The 27,562-nt window shown below is 39.2% G+C and overlaps 3 protein-coding genes across 3 annotated transcripts; 1 reads left to right on the top strand and 2 right to left on the bottom strand.

Annotated features, from left to right (window-relative positions):
* Positions 1–442: 442 nt before the first annotated feature.
* Positions 443–19,144, top strand: LOC128873792 (endocuticle structural glycoprotein SgAbd-8-like). Its single transcript, XM_054117642.1, has 5 exons — positions 443–525; positions 2,843–3,076; positions 10,469–10,635; positions 16,985–17,307; positions 18,411–19,144. Exons 4-5 carry the CDS (start codon positions 17,296–17,298, stop codon positions 18,792–18,794), a joined length of 396 nt encoding a protein of 131 aa, XP_053973617.1. The 5' UTR covers positions 443–525; positions 2,843–3,076; positions 10,469–10,635; positions 16,985–17,295; the 3' UTR covers positions 18,795–19,144.
* LOC128873791 (cuticle protein CP14.6-like) lies at positions 9,098–10,473 on the bottom strand. Its single transcript, XM_054117641.1, has 2 exons — positions 10,305–10,473; positions 9,098–9,747 (listed from the first exon to the last, which is right to left on the bottom strand). Exons 1-2 carry the CDS (start codon positions 10,413–10,415, stop codon positions 9,361–9,363), a joined length of 498 nt encoding a protein of 165 aa, XP_053973616.1. The 5' UTR covers positions 10,416–10,473; the 3' UTR covers positions 9,098–9,360.
* A 219-nt stretch (positions 19,145–19,363) lies between the features above and the next one.
* Positions 19,364–24,574, bottom strand: LOC128873347 (endocuticle structural glycoprotein SgAbd-4-like). Its single transcript, XM_054116868.1, has 2 exons — positions 24,181–24,574; positions 19,364–20,659 (listed from the first exon to the last, which is right to left on the bottom strand). The coding sequence occupies exons 1-2, from the start codon at positions 24,190–24,192 to the stop codon at positions 20,195–20,197; spliced, it is 477 nt and encodes a 158-aa protein (XP_053972843.1). The 5' UTR covers positions 24,193–24,574; the 3' UTR covers positions 19,364–20,194.
* Between the last annotated feature and the right edge of the window lie 2,988 nt (positions 24,575–27,562).

The raw sequence follows: 27,562 nt of genomic DNA, 5'->3' as shown, positions 1-27,562 counted from the left end.
CAAATAGTCATCGGTTCACCATATGCCAGATTGCGGTATGGCAAATATAAGGGAAAGTCTGTCTGATATATTTGAACGTTTAATTAGCTGTATTACATAATACGACCAATGCATACAAAAAACGTCCAAATAAATATCACCCGTGAAAGCAGCTAACTAGGTAACATCATTTGGGAACGTCCATTGAGCATGCTCGGAGCGAAGGGTTGAATCGAACCGATTCTCCATCACCATCGTTGTACCTTGTTAATTCGCTTCGAGTTAACCGAAACTTTTCGCGAATAAATCACGCGAACCTGAGGAACTTTCTAACTGGTTGTTCCGTCAGTGAAGACACGAGCCAATTAAATAAATCTGTAACCGTTTGGACTCGTGTTAAAGAACCGTGTGGGTGGCTTGATATTGATAAATAACTTGAGTGCAATAAGTAGAGTAAATAAACCAGCAATAATTTTTAGTCGTCGTTAATTTTAATTTTAATTTCATTCAAAATTCTTTCGAACATTACTGGGAACATCCTTGATGGTTAGTAAATAATAAATATATAACAACATACATTGAACCAAAATTCTATCAAACATCATTTATCGATAAAATGAATATTCCTCCTAAGATCCATTCTTAAAGTGATTTCCATTAAACTTGTATATTTGGAGTCCATCGGTGGCGATTGATGCGAGCCACGGTTCAGACAAAAAGGTGGTAAAAATTTCCCCTGCTATTATTCTCCAAGTTTAAGAACCGTTGCCGCGAGCGATCTCGTATTCGGTGCATCGAGCCTCAACGACTCCCTCGCGGAATAGCGTCTCCTGTGTGAGATTAATACCCGGACTTCGGGGGAACTGAATTCACGGTTTGTAAATTATACCGCGTTGAATGTCAGCCTACGCAACCACGAGTCGGTGGAACGAAGCACAACTCCATCGATACGAAGAAATCCACGGGAATTTCAGCCCCCGCGATAACGAAGCCCGGGCCGTTCTTTTTTTAAATTGGTGATTAAACATGATCGACAGTCTCTCGTTATTCCGCAACGGCACGGTTACCCTTGTCAAAATTCGTTTTGAAACAAACCCAGTCGTCGGGAACCGAGAATAATACTCCTGACACACAGCGAATAATACTCCAAAAGTGTTTTGTTTAGATTTCGATGCGCCACGCGATTTATTTTTATATTCGGACATTTTTTGCAGTGTTTTCAAAGGGAATATAAATCTTGTGATAATACGATTAGTTTATACGATTGTTTTATTTATATTTAGGAGTATACACGAGAACACGTATAACGAATAAATACAGCTACGTAAATTAAACGAACATGTATAATGCAACATTAGCTGTTCGTACTCCTTTCTATTTCTACACGAATAAACAAATGAAAGTTCCCCAAAACGAAATTACGAGACGATCGTTGAAACGACACTCGTTTGTACCGTTTTCATATTCTTCCTTATTTATCATCGCTTTCTATCGTTCATCGGAATTTCGCGTTTTTTTACGTGCGTAGAAATTACGCAAATATTTCCTAAATGCGTATTGAAAATTTAAGAGTTGAGGATACACCGAAAGGTTATACGGACATGCACCGTAAACGCATGACGTTCCACTGATGCAACAGTTCTAGCATTATCTTGTCTTTCGCGGGGACAGGTAACACGTATAGAGTGATCAAATATACTTGCATCACTGTGGCCGCTTAACAGACGGGTTTCATTATTTTCTGTCACCAAAAGTGATAACACCAAAAATATTGGATAATTGTTATTGATCTTTATTAATTTTACATTTTATTGATTTAACTGGATTCTCCTAGGAAGCCTCGCCAGAATTGGAAACCAGTTATCGCAATAATCTAAATTCCTCGGGTGGATCTATTGCTTCATTTCAATCCCAAACACGTAGAATCAGAACTATCCTGTAGAACAAGAACTATTCCTATTCCGAATATATACTTACTGCGCGTTTCCTTCAATTAAATGTATTATTAGTTTAGTTGTAGACTGATTTTTGAAAATTGTTGCCAATTAAATCCTTAAACTACAGACAATATTAGAAGACTATACACAATCTGTTGCTTAGAAAGACCTTGAGAATCCACGTATTTTACTTAAAATCCAAACACATTCAAATATCAAACTAGTCGTCAGATACTCTGAAACTCATTTCTCGCCTTTTGTACCACGACTCCAAAAATTCTTCGAGCTAATCGTTTAAAATGTCAGCGGCGAACTCCTCAGCGTCGAGCCACGAGCGCCCCTCACATTATAATAACATCTTCGCGGAACGAAACCGATCGATTCCCCGAAAAGAAGAAATCGCCTGAATCATCGATACGGTCGATCATTGTCTAGTGTTTACGGTTTCCATTGACGCGTTTCCTTGTGTTGACAAGCTCCCACTTTCTCTCTGTCTCCCTCTCTTTCGCTTTCCCTCGTTTGTTCTCTCGTATTCTGATTCATCTTCTTACCTCCTCGATCGTTATTCCACTCTTCCTTTCTATTAGGTACAGTGAGGCGCAGAAGTATTCTCGCTCTCTCGATTCCTGGCCTTAGGCAGGTGGTATCCTTTTAGGATAAATGCTGGAGGGTTATTAAACGCAATTAAGGTTTCAATTGATTTCGAGTTCTTGAAACGTAACAACAATTTAAATAAAGTAGGAACACAGCTGTCCTAAGCGCGGTTGCGGTGCTTAGGACATTAAATAATCATGATTAGGTAAAAACTGAGGATTTTTAATCAAACTAAAATCCATCTGTATGAACGGTTCGTTCAAATCACAGCTGCATGATTATAAAATAAATATGTTCTTAACGACGCTTTGATGAGGAACGGTATGTTCCAGTGAAGATTTTCCAGGTGTTTAAGAAGATGAAAATTTGCTGGCAACGAGCCTGGGGAGTGTGAAGGATGAGCTAGAGTTTCATAATCCAGCTGAGAAGTTTCTGGACGGTAATGTGCGAAGTGCGCTGTTGGGCGTCGTCGTGCAGCTGTATGGGTCGTCTTCTATCGACTCGTGCTGGCTATATTTGGTGAAATTTCCTGTGCCATCTCGTGCAAGTGTGCCAAAGATAAACAGGTAAGTAAACCAAATAAAAATATAAATTAAGAAATCTTTTTATGTACTTAAGAGTGTAACGGTAATGGAGTGTGATATATAATAATCTCCTGACGCACCATGCGTATGAAAATTAGGGTACGTGAACAGAAAACTGACATTTTTTTTTTTTTTTTATCAACCTACCACCACATTATTCTGTTCTTTTTGTCTTCTTTCTTGGCTCTGTCTCACCCACTTATCCACTTGTACTCCAACCTTCTCTCTCCCATGCACACCATTTCGCTATATTCTTCTCCTTCGCGCACACGTTATTCGTTATACCAGACTTTCTGTCTCCCACTCGTCTTCTCATCCGACTCTTCTCGCCGCATTCGTGGGTCTTTCATTCAAGTACGCATTCTTCAGAATGCGCAGGACTCGTAAGTGCATCCGCGTGTAACCTTTCTGTGGGTATAGAACTCCTATTGCAACAACCGTGTCGCATATATCGTTCTTATAAGGCCGTTGGAAATGCATTACCTTGCCAACTGATATTTCAAATTTGCACGATACATTTCATAGCCAGAGTTTCTATAACACAGCCTCATTACGATAATTGGAACAGGGATGCAAAAAGCAAACCCTCTGCTGCAAGGGGTGGCGAATTTTAATTATTTGGATCGTTAGAGGTTGGAAGAATTTTTATCCAGAATTGTGGTACATCGTTCATGCATAACTGAAAGGTTATGTGGACGATATGATAAAAATCAACTTTTTCTTTTCTACTATCTAAAAGAAACAAAAAACAAAAACAAAAGAAAATACATTTGAAGGCGTTATTAAAATTGAATATACGAATGGTAGCTTTGAAATTTATTTATATTTGCTACCAGTTTGATTAGAATACGTAAACAGCCATCTTATGATGACCATAATTTTCTTCGCATCTAGAAAAAGTTTTTTTTTTTTCAATGAAATATAAATTTCTGTATGTTATTTCTTAATACACTCTGAATTATAATTTAAAGAAGATAGTTGGAACTCGGTGTTTGAAAGCCTATGAACTTTGTTGTTTCCAGTCAGACGTCTGATTCATCATCGACTCCTCCACTAAATCTTAAGAAACCCCATGCTTTCGAAGCACGGGATTGCCATGGCAATAATTTCCACCGCTTTCTTGTATATCAGGTAGTGGCTGGATAAACAGAACTCGATTGGCCAGGATTCCCAATGGAACTTTTCAACGAATCGTCGACGAGGCAGAGTACACTCGGCACCTGCACTGCGAGATGAAAGTAAAATTGAATTTGGCGTGCGTGTCGTTTTCTAGCCTCCGGTTAGGCGCTCTCTTAGAATGCTTGCGGTATATGCTTATATGTCAAGGTCGTCTTCTGCCAGCATCTTCTTTACCGGTTTACGATTTATTTGCAATGACTTGGTACGATCGTTACCGTCTTCGAGTACCTCGGGCTGCATCGTGCCTGCAGAACTCCGTTAGAATTTATACACTATTTAAGCATAAGATTGCAAGTATTTATTCTACGTGAAATTAAATTACGTTTATACACGTCTGTGTACATAATCGTTTCCATAACATTTCGAGATACAATAATTTCTTAATTATTTCAATTTATTTTACTGACAGTCTCGTAACATATTACTGATAAAACAGACGTCTTCTTACATTGACTATTACTTTATGTTTATTTCACTTGGACAGCATGCCAATTTATACCGATTGCTCCAAGAATGCAGAAATTTACGTTTGAAAATCTGAATTATCGATGAACTAACATTTTGGTTGGTGCTTTTTGAAAGAGAAAGGGGCATAAAATTAGTGCAATTATGATCGCAGTCACGGTGACATTTTAACGAATGCGTTAATTAACACTGGAACAAAAGATACCGTGTACGATGCGAATGTAGAAATATTATATTAAAAATAAAAATAAATTATACCTATAAAGTATTCACAGATCTAGTCTCCCTTCGCGCGACTGCCCTACACGAAAACCTGTTTTACTTGATACGCTCTTATCCCCAAGGAACACGTATGCGCTATCAGCTTAACAACGTTTTCAACGCTTAAGCGCATAAATCCAGAGATTCGGGCGGTCGCATAAAATTAGCTTGAAATTTCAGCTGGAACGTTATCCACTATCGTTTCGCGCGAAGGCGTCGGCGTTGCGTCTTCGGTGCTTCGACGTTGTTTGCTTTGTTGTACGCACCTCTCGATTACGCAACACAATTGACGAGCGCCGGTGTTGCGACACGATATCTCAAAGATGCGAGCCTCTCGAACGCAAAAAAGCCTAGAGTCGCCGACGAGGTCTTCTTTCTCGTCCTTTTTTTCCCTCATCTTTTTCATTCAAGTGTAATCGTTTCGCCGAGAGTCTCGTAAACCCCATCAGCATCGCCTTTATGCGCCGGCACCGGACTCGCAGACCTTCGAGATTTATAGCTCGATGTTATCGAAGAAGTTTCGCCTCCTCGTCAACGGCTGTCTTCGATTAACCGGTGACATTTAAAAATGATTCGTGGAAGAGGGCTCGACGCGTTCTGCGACCGTTTGCATTGTCTGCCATGCGATTAATGCTGCTTTACGGGATTTTCAAATTGGTTGAAGAGGATCGTGTACTCGGAAAAGAATTTTTTTTTTTTTTTAAGTAAATAACCGAATGGAAATCTTTTTAAATTTTTACCGTAAAGTATGCTTTAAAAAATGGTTTACAAACATTTTTAGTTTAGACAATTTATTTTTTGATATATATTCAAGCGATTCATTCGCAAGCTCTCCCTGTTAGAAAAAGCCAATCGTGGCCGTAACATCTCTTTTAATAATGTTTGGTTTTCTTGAAATTCTAGAAATTGCTTTATTATGAAATGTGTGTGCAAAAGGGTCACAGAAAGTGCTGAGTGTAATTTTAAATGGAAGAATCCACTTGCAAAAATTTATTTCTGGATTCGGTGACATAAGAACTCTATTGACGCGGCCGAGTTTCTAGCTGTTGAGTGACTTCAACGATCTTCCTCGTTTAAAGGAATCTTCGTGTTTCTTATTCTATCTTTCTACAAGGTTTCCGCTTTGTTTATACTGCTAAGAGTAGCTGCTTTGGTGTAGAACTAGATGCAAGTGTTGGAAAAGCATTCCTAATGTTCATATTCAGCGCCACGGATGGTTTCGAAACAGATGAAGAAGGCTATCTCCTCTTGTCTCTTGCCTTTTTAAAAAGCATGCTGCTACGCGACTGCTAGCGATGCCATCGAGTGCCTCGCGAGTTGAATCAAGCTATTAAGATGAAACAAAGATGAAGAAGTAGCAATGGCAACTATTTCTGTATCAAAGTACTTTGGAATCTCTGTCGTCAAATAATAGTGAATTTAACAGTGAATTTAATACTTCTCTACTCAGAAATAGAGAGTTTTTGTAATAATGATTTTGTGTAGCCCTAGAAGAATATTTTGTTAAGAAAGAAGGTCCTGCATATAAACCGTCAAAGTATCCATCTCAAATTTTAAAGAATTGGAATTATCGTGGCTTACCATTAAAGTACAGACATTCATTCATCGTCATTTGGGTATATTAATTGTGATTGCAACACGTGCAAGCCCCATTCATACACATCTTCATTTAATTAGCTCCCAGGGATAGTAATTTATCGCACGAATAGCGATCCAACACGGAAAAGATCACGTCAGCGATGTCGCAACAACCATAACAGGTGCTCGAAGTGTCTCCCGACAATTTCGACGCATGTCTCGTCACATTTCCTCATCGAGGCCCGCGTTCAATAATATCTCCGATGCTTATTAAAGTATGCAAAAAGGTGTTGGTAAACGTACCCATAGAAATTCAACAATTTCCAACCTGCATGACATGTTATATTACGAGACAATTATCTCCTGTTAATTATTCACTTTTCCTGTTTGGTAGCAATTGCTTTGTCACTATGGCGCCGCTTTATAATTTATGCCTCAATGTTGCAAACAATGAAAAGGAAAATTAATTTTCGAGATCTGACAGCTTTTGCGTTAACAATGTTTCTTTGCAAAATAATAACTCGTGTTACTTAACCAAGGGCATTGAAATTAAAGCAGAAAGCAAATGGTGATTTTTAATAATTCCAAACTTTCGAAAATTTTTAATAATTAATTTTTCAAAGATACCAGACAAAACAGTCGCTTCATCCCTTCTAGTCCAAATTTCGCTACATTTTCATCCAGCTTCGCTGACCATGTAACTACAAATGTTCGAGATTCCAGCCTCATCTTATCATTCGGTTATACGCGCTTCGCCAATCGGAAAACTCTGTGGTTGCATCTGAATCCTTTGAACCGAGTGTACCCAGCGTTGTATCTTCGCAAGAATCTCCACAACGGGAATGCCGAACGAGGAATGGCAGAGGAGACGAAATATCTAATCGTCGGCGCGATCATCCCGCATCCTCCGCGGCTAGGGGTCGCATCATTGCACAGACAGGATAGTCCCAAAGGTCGCGCAACAACCGGGATGGCCGGATTGCGCAACCGCAACTAGACCAGAGCATCTAATTGCTCCTATCGAGCGACTGTTCGATCGCAACCGACAATACGGCCGCGGAGAAAGTCTCCTCTTGCCCCCCTTGATCCTTCTGCGGTACCTAGACGAGGCCTCTGCTTCTCTTCCTAGTCACGACGCCCCGCGAATTCCATCGTGAGGGTATTAGGCTGCTGCACGAGTTTGCTGGGGAATTATAAGAGACTTTGTTGAAAACTGTTCGTAGGATTAGGTGGAGTTGAGCATTTCTCAAGAAATTGCCTCAAAAATATTTTTTCATTAGATTCGAACGCGGTGGATGAGAATAGTTCCAAGGCTTAAAGATTGACCTGTTTATTGCAAATTAGACCCATTTACACTTCATATACACGATGATAGTTGAATGAAAAAACTTTAAATATGTACATAATTATGATGAAAAATTTCTATAGAAACATCAGAACTATCATTGAATTTATACTTTTTTTAATACACATAGATGACTGACTGTAAACGTACAGAGGGTCGTGATGTGGAAACGGTTGGGAATCACTGCCACAATTGAGCTGCTTAACCCTTTGACCGACCAAATGGAATTTTGGCGTGATTTCATACCAGCCGATAAATCGTGTTCGCGTGAATCGTGGGGCGAAGACAACGGAATCCAGGCATTCGGGAAGCAATTGTAGTCAAAACCAAAGTGCCAGTGGACGTTTGACGTTTGACGTTTGACGTTTGACGTACCACGGACGTTGATCGATGCTGCGTCGCGTTACTTCGCAAACTTGATTACGAAATTATTCTATTGTTCTATGCTAGAGAATGTACGCACAGACATTGGTCAGATTCTACTAATAGCGCTGTATCAATTATAATTGTAGAGTGACTAACGCGTGTCACATGAAACTTTCGTAAAACTCACTTTTTCTCGGTCGCCGGGCCATGCATCACTGTCGTTTTACGTGTAATGTGTGACAAGTCTGAACTGATGTCGGTCAGTGGTTAATGACGTCATAAGTCTCGTACGCTGAACACGTCCATAAAATGTAGCCATATATCTCACCCTGGGCCCTCATAGTTTCCTTCATCTTTTTGTTTCGTCTGTATGGAGCATCGTGGCAAATGCGCGAGGTATAATTGAGAGTATTACGAGGGACAACAGTTTTCGACGGGAAAAACCAGTCCTCGGAACGCTCAGAAAAACGGAACGGACGAGACGTTATGGCGCGCTATAAATTACTATGCGCGGGAATATTATTTACTTCGACGGAGTTTGAGGAACCATACACTACCTGCCATTGGTTTATTTATGATTTCTGAAGGTTTAGAAGTTCCTGAATGAAATTAAAATTTGTATTAATCTGTAAAAGTTAGCGATAATAACCGTCGTTTATATTTTCAAAAAATAACAAGTCCCTATGGAAGAAGGAAAACAAGGACCCGGGACACGATTACTGAAGAGCAAAACACAATTCTGCCTTACAATACTTATTAAATATTTATTAAGTAGATGAACGTTTACGAAAAACGTCATATCGCTTGGTAATACTACAAATGTACAAGCTTCACCATTGGCACGACTGTCAAGTGATACCGCTTCACAAGTCGTTCCACAGAGCTACTCTTTGAAAATCGCAAAAAGTCCCCTGTCGTCCATCGATGGTGTGAACAGGTGCAAGAAATAAGTCTAAAAAAAAACTGAACTGTGTCACGATGGGTCACTGGGAGTCGAACGACTCTGATGGACCCACCGTCGCGTCGACGATGTCCTATTTCTACAGTAGTGTTTCCGTCGCATAGTGATCGGTCAACGGGCTTTGTCCTGCTCGGGATGCGCGGCGATGTATTCCAGAGCCTTCAGAATTCCAGCTGGGATAGGATGAGGCGTAGGAAGGTGGTCTCCCTTTGGTTGGAAGCCGTTCTCGTCAGCAACGTAGCTCAAGGATACAGGTGTCCCGTCATCGATGGTGTAACTGTACGATCCTTGGACAGCGATGATAGAGTTGGTTTCGTTCAACTGCTTCAGCTGGCCGTGTTCTTCTGCTTTGATGCCGTTGGCCGCCTCGTAGCTGAAGAGATAGGATCCGTCTGGGTTGGGTCCATCAGCAGTGTATGCCACAATAGCCACTGGCGTCGTCGGGTCCACTGGAGCGGCCATTGCCGACCTTGCGGCGAGGGCGAAGAGGACGCAAGTCTGAAGAAGAGATTTTTGAATGGTTGGAGATTGCTGCGTACATTTTTTGGCTATGAAGATTGAGTGCTCTGAGTGGTTAGTGGGAGTCTAGACAGAGTCTAATTTAACTGTTTCACAGATTTTAATGAATTATAGTAAAACCATGTACCAAGTTGATGGTAATAATGCTAGTCAATTATTTTGCCAATTAAAAATTATTGAGAATTTTTTTATAATAACGGTTATGAGTGTTTCGTTTGGATTGCTCTTCAACTTATACAAAAATTAATTAAACATAATCACATAATCCTACAAAAGAAATTTTGATTGACCAAAAGAACAGATATTCATAAAATAATGTAGAAGCCTAGAGTTATAACGTTATAAATTGAATTCCTTCAACAATGTTACTCCAATTTCGTTACAATACATATAACTTCAACAAACTTTTATTTAAGTTTATTATCCATTAAAATCGTGTTATTTTTAGCCACTGCCACACTACAGCTTGATATAATAAGTTTGGTCAAAATTGTTATAATCAATTATTCGTTCACTCGATTCGCCGTGGAACTCACCAAAGTGTTCATGTTGATCAGAGTTGTTTTCTGGTAGTAAAGAGCAAGTCTAACGGCCGGGTTTATATAGCGGTGCCGAAACCTTGCGAGGTGCGAGGACCTCCCTCTCATTGATAGATTTCTGGCCGAGGCTTAGACACTGGCAAACATTACGAAATTTTCAGGAGGGTCTAATAGAGGGGCACACCGAACACTGACCGCAGTACAGACGCGCGACGTCTCGTCAACGTATAGCACAGTGTCCCAGCGACATGAAGTTTCTCGGAAAGGAGCACGCATTTGCATCGTCTCGACGATCTGTGGTCGAAGCAGCTACCTGCAACTTCGTTTTGTGAGTATAGTTTAAATGGTTAACTAGAAAAATGTTTTGGAAAAAGAATTCTGGCGAGTGTGGTACAGATTTCTGTATTATTGTCTTTGGTGGTAGCCTACTAATCTAAGACGTGAGTTCGTAAATAGTAAATATTATATTAAAGCTAATTATAAATTATTGGTTACGTATTCTTCATAAGTCACATTGACGTGTTAGCTTCAAAGTATTGTAATATCTTTTGGCAGATGAGTGTAATTTCTGAGATCAGGTGCATGGGTACGTGACGTTCCATATTCTGATAGACTAATTATTTTATGGGGAGTATAAAGTGCTTTTTGTCGAAAGAATATATGATCTTAACATCTGAAACATTCTGCAAGTTACCAATAAAATAATTCATTATCTGGAAATAAACGAAGGTAAAGTGTTGGTATGCAAACAATGAGAAAAAAATGTAAAGGAAAATAATGGAGCAATTGGGAGAGAAACGATATAGCGAGTATCTCAACAAGTAAAACATTTTCTTTCTTAGACTATTCTATCAGTTGAGTCTGTACCAATTATAGAAAAATTTGTACATAATTCGTTAAGTATCTTTCACTAAAAAATTCACGCAAAACCCATGCATATTTCAAAGTACAACAGTCCTCGAGAAGGTTGGCGAGGACGTGCGCAGATCTTCGCTGACGAATGTCGTAAATTTGAAAGAATTAAAAGGAGACGTTCGAGGCCACGTGTAATACGTTTAAACGCATTTGAAGATGCTCACTGGAGCGCAACACGAATTCGCAGAAGGTCTGCCAAATATGGGATTCCTTTGCCATGCTTCCATTGACCCGGTGATCCCTTTGTGAGAATTTTCGTGTTTCGCGTGAGTTATAAATTCAACCCTGTAACGAATCTGCAGGTCCTTGAAGGGGGAAAGCACGCGAACCGAATACATAAGTTAATCCATCTTCGCCGAGAGAGGCTGGCTGCCAAATTTTTTTTAGCAGGAAGCGCATGCAACGACCTCACTGGTAATCTTTATGCGAGCGGAACGGGCGTCGGGCGCTGTTAACTGTCGCGGGAGTCGACGTTGTTCCCCTTTTTCAATTCTCTTCCAGCCGAAAACAACATGTCACCGTGTCTTTTATCCTTTTCTTTTTTTTTTTTTAAATTTAATTTTTTTTCGTTTACTCGTTTAACGTTCCCTTGAGCATTCGCGAAAATTCGTGGAAAATTCGCGCGCCAGTAAATTGCCGACGAGCGGACCGCGTCCTTGCACCTTTCGCACATTAAACTGCACACCTTGTGCCCTTTACGTATTTTCACGTTCAATGATTCGATCAGTCCTTTATTTGCATTCGCAAATGACAAAGGTTGAAAATGGGCACTGATTTAAATGTAGAAGCTTTGCTCTTTGAATACGTTTTCAAATAGAAAAAAGATCAACTAATAGATGTCGCAAGGCTATTTCGCAATTCGGTGATAAATCTGTTTGTATACAAGGAGAAGATTCGAAGAACCACATGCGTAAACCCCTAGAAAACGCAATGAACGCAATTCCTTTGCGAAAACAACAAACTTTCGACTGGTAAACGCACCAAACGACGTTGAAAGAAATCAAATTTCGCAATAGCTAATCGCCTCGGGCTGAGTATTTAAATTCTGTCGTTTGATCCGGTGAAGTCTCTTGATGAATGGAGTTATGAAGGGAAGATGTGACTTAATATTTTGAAACATTTTTTTTTTATGGAAATGAACGAGGATAAAACTTTGCATGGAAACTTGCCGACTGACGTCTGCCAGTATTCGTTTGATCGACACTTTTTGCTACGCGGCGCGGCGTGGGAGACGCAGGTGAACGTTCAAACTCGGCTGGGAAAGATCCTTTTGAGCCATCTACCTGTTTCTGCGTATGATTATTAGCCAGGTTTCGTTTTACCGTCGGTACGACAGAATCTCAAGTCGGGTTGCGAATTATAAGGGGCTTTGCCAAGTTGGTGTTTTTGAGATTATTTTTTAGTGGAAGCGTTATTTTTGTTATAGGAGAACGAAATTTTTGTAAAATCTTCCTTTTAATTATTACATATTCATTGGTTCAAAGTATTGTTATTAATTAACCTGTCAGAATTTCGTAAGTCGAAAGTAGAAGTCCATTGCTCTATTTTCTACTAGACAATCTCATCAAGAGTTAGACGTGTCTGTTAGAAATAACGTCCGGGCACCGTCTTCCAAAGTTGTAGATACACTCTCGAGTTTCGCCCCCCGCCAGTTATCACATATTATTCTTCATTTATTAGCGTTTCTAACGCGTATAAAGGGTGAGTGCGAAGTCCTGTCGGAAAATTTACAGGCGAATCTTAAAACTAACAAACAAGTTCCCACGAAGCTGGGACTTCGGCCATTTGTTTTTGAGATGTTACCAGATTTCATTTACACCATTCGCCGCGCGCTTTTGGTACAGAAAAATACAATTTTAAATAAAATCCAATTAAATAACACCCGTGTTAATAACCTGCCTTTTCTTCTACTTTCTCACTTCACGAACATCGGTCGTAATCTTAACGATATGTAACGCCCGCAGCAATACGTATTTAAAACGTGTGTCTCGCTAATTGTAAACAAAAATTTACAAATAATTATCACGCCAGCCAATAATTTTACAATTTTAGCTCGCTTTCCTCGCCTGAAGTACTTCGATTTCGGTGAAATCGGCCCACACTGCTCAACCCGTAACGGAGAATTAAATGTACCGAGCGGGAATTGATAAGGAGAATCGAGACACACAATTCTTCACGTTCATTAAAGTTCGGAAGGTTCGCGAGGCACGGTTAATAAATTATCATAACCCGTCGCACGCGGTTCCTTAATCGCCGTGGCTACGTAACATTCGTTGAAGCAACTTTAAGGGAATCGGCTCATCCACCTCGTGAAAGTAAAAATATACCATGTAGTATTTAGGTTAGCGAGACGCATGCGGCACAAATTATGGGGTGTCTTCTTCAATCGACTTACCTGTGAGTTCGGAAAGAATCAGATTGCGATTCCTGGAGCTCCCAGAACCGTTTTAACGGTGTTATACGCTCTCTTGGAATGCATGACTAATGGAAAACTTTAAGTTGCACGATTTTTCTTTATAAACAAATAGCAAGTTTACTTTAGAAAGACACAGAATTAATTTCTACGTAGCATAAATTAGCATAGGACGTCTTAGTCTGTGAGTCCCCTGGACAACTGTCCATACATTGAGACGACACTGTCCCACTCTTCTCAAAAAACCGTTTTTAGTATCGTGCATCGTAAATCCCGCCAATAATGACTGAACGATACATATTATTAAACGGCCGTCTGTGTTCCCGCGCCGCTCGTGTGCTTCGGTAATACAGTAATTCGGACAACATAACTCGTACGCCCGTGGGCGATCCGTTTCCCCCTTTTATCGTAATTATACATTTGTTGTACCGTGCAACAAGTGAAAATTGCTTTCGTCGCGATGCATCCCGATGATTCAGCGTAATTAATAACGCATTTTTTATTAACGCCCCACACCTCCCCCAACCGTAGCCGCGAGATACACGTTTGATTTGCTCGTTTTCGATGAATGTAATGATTATTTGGAACGACGATAAAATTTAGACGGGGGAATTTAGCGAATTTTGAAACGGAGAGGAAAGAAAAATTTGATTTGATATTGTATTATTTTATTATTATATTTATTTTCCTCCTATTTTCAGGTTCCCCTTAATATCGTTACTCTTGCATCTAACTATTTCTGATTTATACATAAACATGTCAGAAAACAAACACAAGCCTTAATACTACATATTGTCATCTACCATAAGCGTCCAACACTCATTCAACAAAACTATCGAACATTCCCGACGAATCATTCAGGGAAGCCTTGGTCGCTTCCCAGGTATCGATTAATTTCAAACATCAGGAAACCATGTTCATTTTCATTGCGAAACACGTTACCAATATGAATATTATCAACATTTTATGAAATGACGACGCCTAACGTCGCCTGGTGGCTATGCAGATTTCGTCCTTCGTGAACACTACGTTACTACCTTTCGTTCGATGGCCACACCGATTTTAGACATACTTAGCAACGGGGACTACAAAGTTCTATCATGACGATCTGTCGTGATGGGGCAATAAATATTCCTTAAGACGTCTCACTCTGTTCCCTATCGAACGCCACATTCGACTTTGGAAACCCCGCATTGGTTTCCTGTCCAGTCGTTAATAATTGCAACCATAACCAACCCTGATCTTCGTCCTCATGGTGAAATAATGTATCAGCCTTCGAAATAGCCTTCGAAATAACCTTCGAATTTACGGTCCTTAGTTATGCTCACACCTGCAATCAATTTTGCTGGATAATTTCTCGCAGATGTGTCACCGAGTCACCAAGAATCTCCATTTCAATAAATATTAAAATATTTTTCAGAATTTTATTGATACAGTTACAGTAAGTTGGTGCAATTAGATAAATACGGCTTTAAAATTCCTATTAAATCGTCTCTTCTAGGTTATTTCTTCAAGTTCGTCGCGGACGATTCTGTAGAAAGATGCGCGAGTTGCGTGATCGAAGGTTACAAGGTAGATAGCCTCGAGCAATTTTGGCTAAACTGAAAGTTCCCATCGTCGATGTATATAATTATTCGATGACTGTCCAGCTAATTCATTACATTAATTTGGGGACAATGGTTATATTTCCGATTTCTTATTTTTGACATCGTAAACTCTGAAGGTAGTACATTAGGCAATATATTTATGTGTCATTTCCTGAAGAGGCTCACGCTGGCAAGCGTGACCACGATGATTGATTAGAAGGCAAAACTATTGTGTTGCTGCTCGTGATTTCTAACCAAAAAAAATTTTACAAATTACCCAAGAAAATTACAACGTGACAAGGCTATTCACTTACAATAAAAATCAGTTTCTTTACTGTGTAATAAATAAATCAAATTTTCTTTCATTTAGTATTATTTATTTCTAACCCATATTAAAGAATTTCTACCAATTTAACCAAAATCGTCTCATATTTTTGCGTTTGTTTTCGCAACAGTCGAGTTCGTTTTATTTTAATATCGAATTCAACAATTTTATGCATTTATTCCATATCTTGGCTTTACGATTGAAGAGTACATTGCGCAATCTCATTCTCACTCTGGAGAAAAACATTCTGTTACGACATCGACTATAAATTCATATTAACCTTTCGTATTAAATCAATTCTAAAAACGAGTGCAGAAAAAACCTGAATTCTGATTGAAAATTAGGGGTAATCACGCTTATTAATAGCAACCACGCGAATTTGTATCCTTCCAATATAGCCAATTTTTATCAATGCTTCTGTTCAACCGTCGAAATTATGCGCGAAATTTGCAAATCCTGAAAAGGCCAACCCGTGTAGATTTAAACGTGTAGTTGTTGCATTTTAAAGAGTTCTCTACTTATTAAGCATCCGAGAAACGACTTCCCTTTCTCGTTGTTTCTTTTTCTCGTTTCATTATACACGCCCGAACAGGAAATTATGAAAGGTGTTCGAATATCGCGCAATTTATGCTACGCAAGTGTCGCAAATTTCATGTTTTACATGTCGCCTACAATCAGGCGATCCAGGGCTATGTAAGGTATGAATCGTCGAGTCTCGCAATCTTTAAAGACCCAAATGCAACATACGCGAGCCTCTTTTGCAGTGGTGGACAACCTTTTTCGTTACTGGGTCGAATTAAATGAAACGATGTCCGTCTTTTCAAGAATAATTTACATTTCAACGTTTGTACGAAAAGCACTATCTTTTCAAATTCAATTGTAAGTGACAAGTATTTCCTACTATCATTAAAAATTGTGTCAATAATTGGACCATTTACCTTGAATTTTTCAACTTGTTTTTAACTTCATTTTGGGGATCAGACTTCGTGCACCACTGGCCTTACATAACGTTACGCAAGTGCTCAAACGATCCTGCACCTTCAGGATCCAACCGAGCTGTAAATAAAAATACAATTTACGTCTCTTTTACCTTTCTTATTCGTCGATTTTAACAAGCAAAATTTTTCTCGGAAACGTTAACCTTATGAAGCCTTCCTGGTTGCTCCTCAGTGCTTGATCCTGGTCAAGATAAAACTGTGTTTCTCATTCAAACTCGAAACAATTAAATCACAATCATGTTCCTCTATCGAAAGATCCGATTTGTCAAATCAAAATTGACAATTCAAACTACTATAAAACTTCGTTAGAAATTTCACATCGATTGAACGAAGTCTATGCAAATGGTTGTCCAAAACGAATAAATGAACCGATTGAGTCTCTGGAGGGCGGATTTATTCGTGGATCTATTACTCGATTAAGATGTTCCTCGAGTTGACAGGATGCAGAAGACCACCAGATGAAGCCACGACCTCGGCATTCTGATTCGCGCGCGACTACTATTTTGGCATTCCCGAACCGCGTGCCGGGATCATCCGAAAAATTTGAAGGTGTCCACCGCAGAGTGGGGGAGAAAGGGCGGAGGGGGATTAAATAAGGCATCGCCTTGTCCGAAATTCGCCGAATGTTCAGGTGATGGATATATAAAGGGACCCAGTGCACGATACATCGAGTCAGTGCAACGAGAAGCTCTTGTGGAAGAACCACATACCTTTTCAACCAGTAACCAAAAAAGACACGAGAAGCATCATCATGAACGGATTGGTGAGTTCGAGGACTATGGTGTTCGATTGTTTTTCACGGGTGGTAGAGAGGGAGATTGAGGAAACTGAGTTTATGCTATTCCGAGACGTGTGACATTTCGCAAAACGGCGTATCATAGTCATAGGTGAGGTCTAGTTAATGGAACTCACAAAGGCAAAGAAAGATGTCTAAGCAAACACAGTGTTCAGACTTACCGTAGCGAAGTAATTGTTATTTGATGAATAACAAGTTTACTTGGTCCGTTTTTTTACTAATTTTGCGAGTTCTACCAACCAACTAGACTTTACTTGTTTTCCTGATACACCTTGCGTCGTCTTCGAGTACTCGAATCGTATTCGAGTAGGTCGAAGAGATTCGTTCGAGAATTTCTGAGAAACGATAATATCGTTTCTCGATATTTTCTTTCCAAGTGTGATGTAAGGTCTGCCGAAAGGATATACAAGGTTTCGACTTTCTTATTCGGATAAGTATTCAATTAGCGACGAAAGTCGACGTAATTAATTCATAATAAATCAAGGTGTGTGGATTTGTTAGCTGTACGCAATTAAAACAGGCGTCGAGGCAGCTAACATAAACGTAAATTGAACATTTGACGAATAATATTTATTATGCACTCAGAAATCTCCAGAGTCAAATCCATCCCGACCCACACGTGGGTCAACCAAACGTGAACGCGTTAAGCAACAATTTGTTTAGAAAAGCATCTCCAAGCGTGATATTTACAATTCATACGTAACGTTTCGCCGTATATTCCGTTGGACAACTTGAGTGAACGTGTATACGTCTTGATTTTTACGATCGCAAGTCGATTTACACTTGAACAGCATAGGAAAATAGTTGACACAATGGTTGTATTCAAGATTTTAAGTAAATTCATATACCGTCCTGGATTCTTGTAACTTTCTCGTACTTAAGGAGTCACTTGTGACTGGGTCAAAAACAGATCATTATTTATTATTACTTAGTATTTGCTGGTCCTTAAAAGAACTGTCAAAAAAATAATTGGATATTTTAGGGACATGGATATTAAAAAATATATTCATGACTTATGACACGGCATTACATATTTCTTGAAGAGCTTAACCAAACTCCAATCGTTTCAGGTAATCGTCCTCTTCGCCCTCGCAGCCGTGGCGTCCGCGCTCTCTCCGGTCTCCGTGGAGGTCCCAATCCCAATCCTCAGACAGACAGCGGAGGGCCCCAACCCAGACGGCAGCTACAGCTTCAACTATGAAACCGCGAACGGCATCCAGGCCCAGGAAGTCGGCTTCCTGAAGGCAGCTGGCACCACTGCCGAGGCCCTGGAGGCTCAAGGTGGCTACACCTACACAGCACCCAACGGTGAGGTGGTCCAGGTGAACTACGTCGCCAATGAGAATGGATTCCAAGCCCAGGGTAGCCACATCCCACCCATTCCGCCCCAGATCCTCAGGGCTCTCGAATACATCGCCGCTCATCCTGAAGAGAACGGTCTCAGCTCTAAATAAGCCGCCTAGACGTATCGACCTCGATACGGAAAGAAAGTCTCCAAGCTTCTTCAAGGTGGTTCCTGAGTCAAAACTTTCAGTGAAGAAGTCCTAAAGCACAACGGACCCGTAAAGCTTTGAAGTTCAACTTTCCGTTTCGGGGTTATGCTTACATTTATACGAGTACCTTGATATCCACTTGTTATTTCATTATTCAAAATTGTAAGGAGTGTTGAGGAGGTTTTGTAAATAAAGTGTATGTTGATACTTTTGTGTTGATTACTGGAGATGTTTTTGTGGAGGGAGTTTGTTGTGAATCTTAAGAGGCTTCAGCTTGAGGGCTAGGTGAGTCTTTGTTTGTTGGTCTTTTAATTTAATTACTGTACGAAGGAGAGGAAGAATATTTTCCCGATATTATTTAGGATTCGTTACCTGGAAACTTATTTTTAAATAGGTGTATTTGTCAGATTAGTCAGTGTGATATTAACAGAGGCTTATCTGTTGTGAATCTTCTCGTAAATGAGCTGTACGTATACAATTTTCTTTTATTGCTTTCATAGCTCTCGATATAAATGACATTAGAAGATGTATTTTTTACATATTTTCCTTTACTTGAACATTCTGAATTTGGAATATTTGGTTTAGAGAATAACAGAAGGTTAAATGTGTTTCCATAGAGGTTTTGTTTGGGAATACCCCGAGGACTATTTCTGAAACTCAAGTTTCAGAAATTTGCCTCAAGTTCAAGTAGATTTGTCCAGAGAGCCTTAAATGTATACAGTACAGACAATTAAAAAAATTGTTATATTCTCATAATAAGTTTACGATTTACTCAACAATGAGTTTCATCATCCATCGTACAACGACAATACCACAACCTAGATATCACAACTTCTTCGTTCCAAAGAAGAAACCTATCCTTCAAAAATATATGAGTAGACTGCCCATGTCTACGCGTTTACGATAAATGAAAATATGGAGAAATCGATGAAAATCTCTACAAATGCATAACTCACAAAATGTAAACGATAATATACACGTTATACCGTTTAGAAGATGCTAAAGGATCTAAAAGAATTTATTTCGATTGTGAGATATAAAATAAACTGAATCTGATGACAATTCGTATACACAACGATGTTAACAAATTAAATACTATCACAAATATTAAATCAAATAGTTTCTGATCGTCTTACAACAAAGCTTTAGCCACGGCAAAAATGTTCACGACTACTACTCTAACAGTAAACTCGCCAAATTTCGATATATGAATTCGCATAAACATCCACAATCGAGAAACAAACCACCGCGATAAAGATTATTCAAAAAGCGATTCGGGCTTTCTACAAAAATACAAATTTATTCGTTACATTACAAACGACTAATTGAACTTATATGCTACTTAGTGCTAATACGGACGATCAGTTTCGTTGGCTTGGTCGCAGCTGTTTGAACTGGCTATTTTTGCTCGTGGGGACGAGGTTCTGTTGACTGGACGAGTCTTTGGCGTCTTCCTCTGGTTCGGGGGTGGATGGCTGTTTCGCGATCCAGTCCAGGGCTCTCTGAATGGCGGGTGGTATAGGTGGAGGGGTTGGAACGTGGGTGCCCGCTACTTGAGTGCCGAATTCGTCGGCTGTCCAGCTGATCGCGATCGGTGTACCATCTGGTGCGTTGTACTGCACGGATCCTTGGATCAGCTGAGTCTCCGATGGTGTGCCAGCGTATTTACGACTTCCAGTCTCTTTCTGGACGATACCACCTTCGGTTTCGTAGTTGAACGAGTAGTGGCCACGATTGTCGCCCAGGTCACGGTTCTCGGAAAGGATCTTCTCAGGTTTGTTGTAGTATTCCTGGCAGTGAGCTGCTGCCACGAGGGCGAGGAAGACCTAAAATTTAATGGTAAAATTAGAATTATCGATGAAGATGGTAGAAGAAGATGAAATTAGCGGATTCAGAGCTCCTACAGATGGACTCAGAGAATGACTTTAATCAATCACTTTCTTTTTGAAAATATTACCAAGCGCAAAATATTTCAATCATTCAAATTGCAGTGACGAAGAACATTCAAAGATAGCCTTATCTCAGTAATTGTTCAAGGAATACACTTCAATGAAATTTCAATTATTGAATATTCACGACGTAAGGACTCGCGTCTATCGGTTCAGATTATGCACTCCTTCGCAATATTCATGTTCGATGCACGGTTAGACTAGGAATACGCTAATTACCACAGAAACGTTAACGTTTCGAAAGGCTCTCAGCTTAAGTCGGTAGTTAGTGGTTTGATTACAGAAGCTATTGCCACCAAGAAGGTATCGGTGACTGATGGAGCTTACTGTATTACGTCATGGGAGCTCGAGGAAAGTTCGTAGGTTCATTCGTGGCGACAGAAAAATCGTCTTTGAACATTCAGGTTTCCTATGAAAGTTGTCCATTTATCGTGTCTAAACGACTGTCGAGAAATATATTTGCAATTCTGCGTGATGTTTACGACTACACTAAATCTTATACAGGCAGTAGTTTCGCGCTTATTTTTATATTATATTTTTTTAATCTGTTTATTCTGGAGTAAATAAAATCGAAATTTTCTGAACATTATACTGTCATGGAGATTGAAACAAATTGAGGAAAATCTGACAACGTAAGTAACAGTTACGAAACATTTATTTCAAAGGTGTACCATGTGAAGGTTACTAGTACTACTAGCATAAATTACGGGTCTGAAGCAATGACTCATAGTAGCGATGGGATCAAGTACACCGTAAATAGCGTTGAACCCTAACGTAATGTTATTTAAAAAACAAGAATAGAATAAATCTCTAAATTTTTATAAGTATAAAAATGACCGACTTGGCCTGTGTAACTATCTACTTTATCTATTAAAATTTGTATTTGTAAACGTTCGAATATTCGAACGTTCGTGTACACCATGATTAATAGAGACCACGATCATTGAAAGAAACAAAATAGGTGTTAATCAACACATGTCAGGAAACTGATAGCTCCAGACATGTTCAGCTTTCTAATTTGTGAGTCAACAGTTTTAATTTGAAAGTCAATAGGTTCGTTCGTGCAGCTACACATGTAACATAGTGACTAATATCTAAAGTAATACAGCGTGTTAAATAGTAATAGATCTAATCCGAATGTATCATGTTATGGAATGTTTTGCTAATAAATTACACAGGTAAACATTTTGTGACGCTGTAAGCATTCACACATAATTAGACCATTCCTGTTTCTTTCAATGTCATTCAATCTTCATAGTTTCTACCTATTTTTCACTTGCATTTTGTAAGACAAGTACACCTAATTTTTTCACTAGCCCAATCACAATTATTGCTTAAACATTACTAACTTGATTCAAGAAATTATAAGTTAGAAAAATATATATTCGACGATGTTTATTCCGAAACAAAAATGATTATAAAAGCTGGTTCCAGAAGAGATCTACATCGAATTGAATTGAAAATGAAATTTATTTGCTTAACTCGACTCTGCATGTTAAATACAATATTCATTGTTGGAAGAATCTGGAAAGGTCGAAGCCATTGGAATATCTCGCTATTCCCGATTAAGGCGTAGCTAGAGCGTGTAGAAATAAAAGCCGGTACACCAATGCTTTAATCTTCGTCATGTTTGTCCTGTAAATCCGTTGAGATACCTTTCTCCGTGAAAGGTCAGGGCAAGACAGATGTGCTCGCAGGTAGGTCACAATAATCATCGCGATCGTAAGCGGTTGAACAGAGAATCGATGCATGACTCTAATGGCTATCATACGTAAATTAACACAGACACGAACGAAGTGAACCACCCATCACTTTCTTCTTTTTCTAATATCAGCTATTTACAGTCTCATCAACCACTTTATAGGGTCATTAATAACTCACAGAAAGTTACTTGATTATTACAATTTATGTAAGATATTCCTTTTTCTATTCTAAGGAATGCGAAGAATCAAATTAAGAGTAAAGATAGCATGACTCGATGGGGATCGTCAGCAACAAGTTCAACGAAACGTTTGCTGATTGGTGTTGGACAATAATTTGAACTTGTGAAATTGTATAATTAGGATGGCCTAGTTTGTAGAGAAATTTGCAATTATAATCACGCTTTTGATGGACTTTTAATACGCGAATGACATCACTATGACTGCACAGTGAAAACAAACATTAGTATCCTTACACATAAAACAGACAGTCGCGGTTGGCATTATGTTTTCATAGCTTATCGCGTCGATAATTGTTTTACACGGTGCTTTGTCCTTCAATATCATTACAACCTAAAGTTCAATGAAACGTGACGAGAATTTACTTGTAAAAGTTGATTTATGCACAGAGTTTATACGAGTCCTGCATACATACTTATTTATTAATTGTAATTATGAATATTTGTGTTCATTGACCATGTGTAATTCTGTCGATACAATCAATGGCACTGACCTAACTCAACCATCCCTAGTTGAACATACTACGAATATTTCTTTCGCGCTAAAAAAAAGTCGAAAAATACGAATGAAAACCCTGTAGTCAAAATTTATACAATTTTGTATCACTTTATATAGTACTGAAATAAAATTACATTTAAGTATTAATACAATATCAATATTCATACTTTTAAACATTTCCTCTAGTTAAAAGATATTTTACTTTGAATTATAGGAATAATGAATAAAGTCTGAAACATATATTCGAACCAATAAAAAAAAAAAAAAAAAATATTTTACTGCCTCTACTCGTCGCGTTTCGCGCAAAAAAGTTGCTCCATCTGTTCTGCACATTTACAAATGCATAGCGCGTCACGAGGCAAAAGTAGATCTGTCTGACAAGTTGACAATATGTTACACCCAGTACGCTGGTAATTTGAATACGAATCCGAAGCGAATGACGAATCGAAGTCGGCGCGTCGAGACACATTACCCTGGATCCCAACCACCAAAAAATGCTAATCAGGATAACAACGATCGACAGATGCAAATCGGGACACCGTAAAGTTGCCTTACCACTCGAATGGACTCGACAAGCGATCCCCATTGCGATTGTGAACTTCAAGACATTCACCAACATGGCGACATCCTTTATTCTACGAACAACAGTGAAAGTTAATAGAGGAATCATAAAAATTGAATTTCTATGTGCAATATTTTACTGTTAATTCGCGACTGACACTTATTTATTTTTTTTGTGACAGTATTTATACAAAGTTTGCGAAAGCTTGCATAACAAGCATCGAACTGTCACCAACCGGCGTAAACCTCGCGATAAACCCTGAAACTCGACTGGCCCGCTATAAATCAAAGCAATTTCTCCCCGATCGATTCCACTTTAAACGAAATAAAAGAAAAACGAAGAAAGCGCACCGTCTCGCTGGATAGGATCGGAGAGGCATGGCGAAAGAAGACACTTACCAGGGTACGCATGTTGCCGAAACGATGAGACACACGCGCGGCTGTGCAAAGGCAACGCTCTCCCGAGAAAGTGAGATACAAGCGCTAACGGTGGAAGATGGGTCTGCCAGTCAGGTGAAAAGACGACGTCACATATAGAGCGTCAGTGTTCGATGGTTGCCGGCGTGAAGTTCGTGAGCAACTCTTGGACTGTTGGGGGCAGAGCCGACCTTTATACCGGCGATTCCACAAGCCAGCTGCCAGCCTTTACATAACCCGAGAAAGTTTATTTCGGCACAGTCGCGTCTCCCTCTGGAGCACTTGCGTTCCCTTGGCTGATCCACAACCCCCGGTTCCAACGAAAAACGGGACGACAGAAGCGGTGGCAAAGATGCGCGTTCGTTCGCTCGTCTCCTGTCTCTGGCGGCTTTTTAACGCGATTTCACCGCGACACGAGGGACGCCGAGGATTTTCTCGTCCCAGACGAGCACACTCGCTTACGTAATCCATCGTCTTGCGTAATTTCCATGTGGGTAGCGGTGCCTTCTTTTGGCGAGCCAGGACAATGCACCGATCGACGAGATAACAGCCGATCATCCTTTGCGTGAAGAGATGGCTCCATTCTTAGAGGGAGGAATTCGAACACTCGAATACTTTGCATTATGAATTTTTTAGTGGTCCGACATCGTTGGAAACCTTGCGTCTGCAGATTTTTTGGAGCTTGAATGACCAGACTTAACCGAGGATTGATTTTTATTATTCTGAATGGCCCATATTGTGTTGGCGACAATTTTGGAGAAACATGGTGGTGTTATTTATGTTATGAATTTTAGGCTGGACTAGATTTTCCATTTCCCTTGGTTTCTAAAAAGAAGGATTCGATAGGAGAGAGTACACCAAGGATAATTTATTTATTTATGCATCTTCGACAGCTACAACGAAAGAATTTCGAAAAGGATGTCAAGTGTGGAACATTGAGTACCGATTATCTTCTTGTATTAGAGGACGATTGTACTTGTAAATAGTAACAGATTTCAAAGAGAATGCAAAGGGGAAGCTTCCATTCTGTCCTTGTCATTTACTTTCCATTTGCCAAGGAGTTTCGCTCACGGAGTGTCTAGGGTCTGCCAGAGGTCGAGAGAGGCCTGGATCACTTACCTTCTAGAAGTTCCCACATCCGTTTAGTATAAGGTAGTATTTGCAGTCTTATCAGCTGGTACATTGAAAACCAATTTTGGTTGAGCAATAATTCGCAATACTTTTGATGGAAAAGGCAATACCGCATATCATCTTGAGTCAATAGTTCAACTCTTCATTTTGATGACCAATATCGATATATAAATTTACTCAAAGCTGTGAAACGAACCCATTCTCCCGAGAACATCATAAATCTTCTTAAATTTTTCTAATTAATAAGTAAACTCTATAACTGTATACTATAACAATAAACTCTACTCTAGTATAACTGTAAAGATATCCAGTTACTCAAAATCCACCCAAAACTAAACCACTTTGCTGGTTGCCAGAAGCTAGCGTCAATGAGCTTGCATAGCCACCTAAGAAAAGTCAGGTTAGGTTGAATTGTACCTGTTACTTGTCCGAGGATAATGACATCCAATTTCTGAGCGACCGTAACTCATTCCTGTGTGGGAATCGAACTCCAGAGATACGAGTCCTTGGCCGAGTGATCCTAACGGCGTACTGGCTACGACACGCCGCGTTCACATAATTGCATTAACGGCTACCTAATACACCCCAGTCAATATTTATCTCCAGGAATGGAAGATTCTCGATCGGGAGGGTTGCTTGCACGATGTGCATTAAAGAGGAAGAGTAATATACCTCTTAAGCTTCACCTCAAATTTCTGTCACACTAGCTTTGCTATGTTTATGTATCGATTATTTACCGTAAATGCACTTATTCGAAATTCTTCGTATTTTAATGTGAATGGAAATCTTCAAGTAATTTTAAGAAAGTTACCTTCAAAAAAATTATTTCTGGGTTATTCGTGTATAAATGTGTTATGCACAAGTGTTGCGTATTAGTTGTGTAAAAATTTCTCGGTGAACTTGGCAGGAATTCTTTTACTTATATCCACGACCTGGCCCATTATGCAATACAGGATTAAAGCATTGAAATCTCGACGACGAGAAGCATTCAGGCTTGTACATACACAAGTTTTTGAAGAGGAATCTCCGAGCTGAAAGTACAAGAAGATTCGCAATCCTCCATGTCTAAATATTCCATAACGTGAAGTTTCCAATGCTTCAATCTTCATGGTAGACGTAACTCGAAGATTTCCTTGCGAATGACCTATATACAAATCTGAATACTCATTGAGAAATCTTCTTTGCGTTAATCCTCTATAATTCATACAAAGTTCATCAAAGAAATTACTATAGGATTTATGTATAATGTTTTTAACATCTCTATGGATTCAGTCACTTGCTATTCAGCTTAAAATTTAATTAATTCGTGAATTAATTAATTGATAATTTAATAATTCATTTATTTGTTAACAGTTACAATTATAATGAAAGTGAAAAGGTTACAACTGGAAGTTGTAGTGTTAAATTCAATAATTCTGATTGTTAAATGTTAAAGTTAAATGTCTTTTCTACTACTGATTTATTCATGCTTTTACCTAACTTGTAAACCGTGCATCAGAAGTTGATAGCCTATCACCATCGGAACAAGCAGTGAACCAAAATGCCATAGCAACTGACCCATCAACTATTTGTTGGCAATTTTCCTTGACGATAGACTATCGTCAGAAACATCAAACAGACGTCAGTGATAACTTGTTGGATGTCTATATTTTAGATCTTAGAAAAGGACTTGATACTACATCCTTGTATATTCCAAAGCTTCGAAGACCACAGACCTGAGTTTTCTTTAATAACATAAAAGTTCGAATCAGTAGAATTCTGAATGTTATGCTAAGCTGGATTTTATTTATTTTATTCATAAATTCTTGAAGATGGTCCTTCATTTTCAGAGGCAGCACCACACAATTAGTATGACGTTGCTTCTCTCTCATGTTCGAGAAAACTCTTGGAATGCAAAGGGCACGAGAGGGCAATCAACCGGTCCCTTTCTCGCAAGTTCTCGATCTGCCTCGAACGATCAGCCTCTTTTTCACTTTCCCAGTTCACATCAGCTATTACAAAACATCATAAATACACAAATCGAATTACATTTATGTATTTGTCAAATGTATACATACTTGTCTAGTATACCTAATTAATATTCGTGACGTTGAGATTTCTCCACTATCGCAGACAGCGTAAAAGTAAAAATTTTGGAAACTACTGACGATTGACTTTCGCAAAGATCGCTTCAAGGTTGCTGAGATCAGTGCGGTCGTTAGTACTGTAAATAACTACCTGTTTTACAAATTAA

The sequence above is a fragment of the Hylaeus volcanicus genome, chromosome 3 (assembly GCF_026283585.1).
Source record: "Hylaeus volcanicus isolate JK05 chromosome 3, UHH_iyHylVolc1.0_haploid, whole genome shotgun sequence".
Lineage (NCBI taxonomy): Eukaryota > Metazoa > Arthropoda > Insecta > Hymenoptera > Colletidae > Hylaeus > Hylaeus volcanicus.
This window is presented reverse-complemented; position numbering and strand designations above follow the sequence as displayed.